The 6000-nt window shown below is 46.9% G+C and overlaps 1 protein-coding gene across 1 annotated transcript in view; it reads right to left on the bottom strand.

Annotated features, from left to right (window-relative positions):
• Positions 1 to 566: 566 nt before the first annotated feature.
• SPPL3 (signal peptide peptidase like 3) overlaps positions 567 to 6000 on the bottom strand; it is a 106303-nt gene continuing 100869 nt past the window's right edge. The window contains exons 7-11 of the mRNA XM_074356226.1: positions 4668 to 4774; positions 4017 to 4180; positions 3062 to 3261; positions 1894 to 2003; positions 567 to 1146 (exon numbers count right to left, since the gene is read on the bottom strand). Of these exons, the coding sequence (XP_074212327.1) occupies positions 1075 to 1146; positions 1894 to 2003; positions 3062 to 3261; positions 4017 to 4180; positions 4668 to 4774 (653 nt within the window). The 3' untranslated portion in view covers positions 567 to 1074. The remainder of the gene's footprint in view (positions 1147 to 1893; positions 2004 to 3061; positions 3262 to 4016; positions 4181 to 4667; positions 4775 to 6000) is intronic.

The following is a 6000-nucleotide window of genomic DNA, read 5'->3' as shown; positions in this document are numbered from 1 at the left end:
CAAAAAAATAGAAAATAGAAAAATGTATTTACAAGTAGTACATTACTATGATCCGAAAGCACAAAGACACCTGCTGCTATAATACATGCATTGGTTCAAGAAGAAATTACCAAAAACCCTGCAAGGGAGAAGCCTGTAAAAACAAAAAAAAAGGGCCAAAAAGTTTTAACTTTTCATCCCTAATTTGCTACACTGATCAAAACCAAATGACAGTCCCCTAAAGTCCATGAGTATATCAGTACAAATACTATACTGGTTTTTAACTGCACGTTCAGTTGTCGAGGGAAAGACAGCAGCTTATCCATATACAAGGAAGCCAGAGTGAACTGCTCTACATGCTAAAAATTACAGCAAGCCCCTGTCTGCTACACAGCATGATCTTAGCAGGTTTTAATTTTTGTTTATTCATATATATTTATGTGCATGTGTGTGTATGTATGTAGGTATAAAAACCGTGCCCTCGTTCACTGCCAACACGATATCTGGGTGGACATGAACTCATTACAACAAATTCTTATGTGTATGTTGTAAGAAGTCACTCAATGTCTGTGGATTTAATAAGTCACTTCACACCACAGAAAATATTTAATAAATCCAAAAAAAGGAAAGAGGAATATAACGACAGAAGAGCTTCTGTCTTAGTTCTCTGAAACTGAGTCCCCCATAGGAAACTGGTCCCAAAGTTCTTGAGGGTTCACTGAAGAAACAAATTTGCTAATGTTTTTCATCATTTTAGTGTTCAAAAGATATAGAACGACTCTTGGTCATCAGTTTTAAACAGTCACGTCTCCATCCCCCACAGGTAACAGTCTGGTGCAGATCCATAAAAACAGTGGAGGACGGAGCGCTGGGGAGGGCCTGTCACTCCAGGAGGGGGGTTGCACCTCTCCAACAGCAGGGAGAGAGGAAACCACGCAGGGCTCCAGCACCTCGCTCCTGCAAATGCAAAATCCGGTCACACGTCAGTCCTTAGACAGGTATGTCTCCGAGTACCAGGCCAGCTCTAAGAGGAAACAAAACCACGCGTTGACAGAAAAGGACAAAGAGGCCACTCTGGTCACTCTCTGTGATCCATCATACTTCCAGGAATCGGGAGCTGCTGGACTTGGAGTGGAATGGCTCAGACCACATCCGCCGGAGGTCACCCTGGGAAAGAAGGAACTCAACTAAGTTACAGGTCTAAACACAAGGCACACATATCTACAAGTCCTTTCTGATTCCTGGTCTCTGGTCAGACTGCTTCTGGGAGAATCAAAGAACATTCGAATTTTACTCACTGAAAAGTAACCCACCATTCTTTGAAGAACTCACTAGAAGAGCTAGCTCTCAGGCCCCTTGAGCAGGGAAGGGCTTTTACCCACTCTGTCCTGGTGGCAGGGCTATCACTTAGGGCGCAGGTGACCTAGGCAAGTTAATTAACCTCTGTGTTGGTTTCCTTATCTGCAAAATGCAGATGATAATTTAAATCTTATAAATCAGATAATGCTCTTAGTTTTAAAAATACATTTCTTAATTAGTCCAAACTTTAATGCAGAGTATTAGAGCTGTTGAGGGCAACAGGGTGCTGCTTTAAAGAGAAACAGGAAGTCTCTGCGGTTGGGCTTTAGGGATTTAACTGGCCCACGACCAGGTGCTGCAGGGGTCTACTCATCAGTATTTTCCACCAATGACCGGAAGAATCTGGAAGAGGCCGCTAATATTAGGTTAGCAAAAATAAACCAACAAACCCTCCTAAAACAAACAAAAAACAGAAATAAAAACAAAAAGACCCCACTATCAAGATTAAGAGCTTAGAGTCTTAAGCAGAACCACCTCCAACAGGAAGAATACGTACCCAAGTGCAGGGTCAATGCCACGTCATTGCTTTCACTGGTTTACAAGTGCTTTTCTCACCTTTAAATAGGCCATCGTGAGGAGTGGCAATAAGGTAAACGGCACCAAATAGAGAAGAGCAGGCTGCGCTGCACGGTGGATCCGGGACGCCACAGTGGCCGTGAGCAGACCTGCGGGGGGAGAGTGACTCCCAGGGGCAGCCCCGTGAAAGCGGGGCCTCTGTCCCCGGTTCTAGGCACAGTCTTCAGACTGTGTAGCTCAACGTGACACTCTGTCCAACAGTAGGGAGTGAGATGCCCCCGCCTGAGCAGGCAGAGAAACAGGGAGCAGCAGTTTTTAAAAACCTACAATTCCAAGGACCCGTGAGTGGCCCGAGACCCACTCTGTGCTCAGGTCCCTGGCTCCAGCCCGCATTTCAACCCCACGTGCGCCCAGCCCCGCCCCGTCTCCTGTGGTATATGATGTCAGACTCGGAGGCAAAAGACTTGGGTTCAAGTTCCAACTCTGCTGCTCACAACAGCTACGTAACCCTGGCAAAAGCCTTTCACATCTCTAAGCCTCGGCCTCATCTGTCAAAGGGGGTAACACCAGCCGCCCTGCTCCTCTCAAGAGTGTTTGCAGTGGAGTGGAAATGAAGCCTGGCCTGTGGAAGTGTGACGTGCCGATGTTAAGGAGGAGGCACAGAGGCGAGAGAGCTGCTCTTTTCCACTCACTTGGACGGAGCTGCTGCAGGACAGGTTACTACTGTTCCTAGCGAATTATAACCGTCTCTTCCTGTCTGCCTGTAATGGAGCTGGCTAAAGACTAGCACAGGAAGAGTGAGATCAGAGATGACAGAAACGTTAGAGCAGATGAAGGGGAGGTATCTGTCTAATAAAGCAGGAAATAAATATGACATTCATTACACTCAAGCTGAAGATTTAACTAAGCACAGGCTGATTCACAGTCATTGTGTGGTAGGTGTTCTAAACCTCGAGGTCTGACCACACTTTTCCTCTAGTGTTCTTTAGACAGATTACTGGGAACTGGGCAGGCTGCTGGCCAATACAGAGAGCATCTTTGATCTGAAGGGCCAGTGTTTCTGTTTTTCTTTGTGGTTGTTTATAACAGCAACCAGAGTTACTGTTCTCCTTGCATCTCGTATCTGCAGCTGGAAGATCTGATTTAGTTCCAGGGGTTGGAGGACAGCCAGAGGGGAGATCACGTGCAGCCTCTGTGGTTCTCTTACCTACAAAGTATCCAATGAGGGTGCAGTGAAAGTAGGAAACCTTCTGCATGCGTCCAGAGATGTTGGCGGGTCCAGAGGCACCACACGAGTCACCGCTGGCTTGCTTTTTGTAGTTGTCATAACGAAGGACAAAGCACAACAAGAGTCCAGGCATCACGATGTCTCCAATGCCCAACATAGAGAAGTGACTGCCAGTGGAGCTGGAATGTAGTGTCACGCGTCAGCGGTGCCGCCCTCTACAACCCCCTTTCTCCTGTGCAGTCTGTTCACTTTCTATGAAGTCAAAGAACTATTCTGAACGAGAGATGGAAATCTCTACTGGTTTAACAAAACTAGGTGGGTTTTTTTGTTTTTGTTTTTTTGTTTTTTTGAGTTTAGAGATTAAAAGCCCAAGAGTACTGGCAAAAGAGGTCTTCAACCCCACCCCTCAGTGATTCGGGAGAGCGCCACACGACTGACTGTGGAAGACTGCCTCCTGTAGAAACGTCAAACAATTCACTATTTGTCACACATTCACTGCTAAGACTTCAAATAAGCACCTACTACCAGACGTGGGAGATTAAAGCAGCACATTAATTTTTCCAAGATTATAGTTTCAGGAACTGTATAATTTTAGCATTAGGACATATTTTCTTACAAACGTCTTAGAAGTAAAAAAGATCCAGATTCTCCTGCTGATGGCCTCCAGCCAACTCTGAACTATGGCAACAGCAGTGACATACGGTTGTTTGGTAACATTCAGCAACAATAAAAAGCAGCACCTGTAGCACTTAATGATCAATCTCTGCAAGTCAAGTCAGCGTTCTCTTCCTCACTGTAAAATGGAGATGACTCACACCCCTTTTCCAGCCCAGAATCAGAATGCTGATGACAAAGACAGACTAACGGAGGAACAGGGGCAGGGGAAGACAGTGTCTTCATCATCACAAGACAAGGCCTGACACACCAGTCCTACCTCGGGAAGACCAGTTTTCCAGGCAGAGACAGGCGAGGAACATCACGTCCAACGTTGGGCCCCAGATGGAGCTTCCGGGACAGAACGTCAAGGGGATTGTCAGCCGGCTGCGTGGCCACCTTCACCATGACGTTGCTATTAAAGATGTAGGCGGAGAAAAACACCTGCCGAGTGGAGAGCGACCTTTAACACAGGTAGCTGGAAGCACCCTCATCTCAGCACCAGCCCTCTTTGTTCCTAACAGAAGAGTCTCAGTCCTACATCATCAAGCTTTTTTGACTGTGTGCTTTGAGGAGGAAGAAACTCTGCTCCTGTGCGTATCTGCAGATTTCTTCTCTCCACACCCAAGATGAACCCCTTACGGTAGAGCTGGCAGTGCTCCCAGGGCGGAGAACCTTGCCTGCCCACTCCCAAGAGTCACACACGTACTATCTACAGTCACAAGTCTCAGCAAACGAAGGCGCGGATGGCTGCCTGCTCAGCTTTTAACAGGTACAGTGCAGGACCGGTGGAGTGGTATTAGACGGGAGGCAGACTTTGGATACTTACAGTTAACAGTTTTCAGGAGTTAATGTTCCAATTGAAACAGAAGAGAGCGGCAGCCTTGGGGAAACAGAAGAGAGCGGCAGCCTTGGGGAAACAGACACTCACCCAAAAGACATCATAGATGAGAAGCCCTGAGAGAAGCAGGCAGGAGACCTTGAGGCTGGGAAGGCGGACGAAGGCGATCATGGCGACACAGAGACCCATGGCCAAGGCTGGGGAGGAGACAGCAGTCAGTGTGGAGCAAGGTTCAGCCTCTCTCCACAAGCTGTTCAGCTCATAGACCTAACAGAGTCGAAGTCCCTCAAAAGATCAGACAGAGCTAAGTCCAGTCTAAGACATTTACACCCTACTCCTGCTGCAAAGTGCCCACTTGAGTCCATTGTGACTGGTTGGAATTTGGGGAAATCCCTTCTCTCGTGCTGTAAATGGTACTCAAACATCTAAGACCCAGGAGACTCTCCACTTTGATACAGCTCTAAGCCAAGCTCAGTTCGGGACCTCACAGTCCTTGCTTCCTGCCTCCCCCATCACTGCGGATACATCACCCTTGCTCCTTTAAAGCTACTCACACCCTAGATCACATCCTCTTCATTTACTTAAGGATGCTCGCTGTTCCAACAATTCATTCCTCTCTCCCTGTCCTCGTATTTCCTCCCTATCCCTGCACCAATCAAACTCTGACGTAGGATCTTTTTTTCTTTTAAAGTTATCTCTCAACTAAAATCTTTTCAACTAAAACGTAAGGTCCCTGAGGGCATGGTTCCCTGGAGTCTACATGGAGTCTACAACAGGCCTGGCAGATGAGTGGTCTCTCACCGCCTTCAGTTCTTTCCCTCCACTCTTCTGAAAACACAAGTCTCATCAGGCCACGTAGCTGCTTACAGACTCTTCCCACGGATTCTGTCACGGTGGGACAGAAGTGGAACTCCTGGGCCAGGCACTGGCAGGATGTACAGGAGGGCGTTCCCTGCTGTGCAGTGCAGCTCCCCCTCCTGCCCTGAGCATGCACTTCCTGCTGCTCTGTTCTCTAGCCTCTCAAAGATGATCACACCTCTCAACACATCCTATGTTTTTTCATGCTCTACACAAAAGGCCCTGTCCTGGGCTTCACCTGGCAATTCATCCTCATTCTTTAAGAGCCATGTCAGAGCCCTTGCTTGGGGGTCTTTCCTGACCTAACCAGAGTAAGCTGTTTCTGATTTGTGATGCCACTGAACTTTGAATCTCCCTCAACTCATCCATCCACTCTAATAATAGTGGGATTATATAAAAGTGAGTTCATTCTCTGAACTAGGTGCTCCCAGTAGACAGAAACCATGGCTCATTTTTTCTGTGGATCCCCAGCACTTAGTAGACATTGAATAAATATCTGCAGAATGAATGAAAAATTATGTTTTATCAACTTCAAATTTCAAATTATAATTTCTAAACAAAGTAA

This window comes from Camelus bactrianus, chromosome 32 (genome assembly GCF_048773025.1).
Source record: "Camelus bactrianus isolate YW-2024 breed Bactrian camel chromosome 32, ASM4877302v1, whole genome shotgun sequence".
Classification (NCBI taxonomy): Eukaryota; Metazoa; Chordata; class Mammalia; order Artiodactyla; family Camelidae; genus Camelus; species Camelus bactrianus.
The sequence above is the reverse complement of the archived record's forward strand: the minus strand, read 5'-3'. Positions and strand labels throughout refer to the sequence as shown.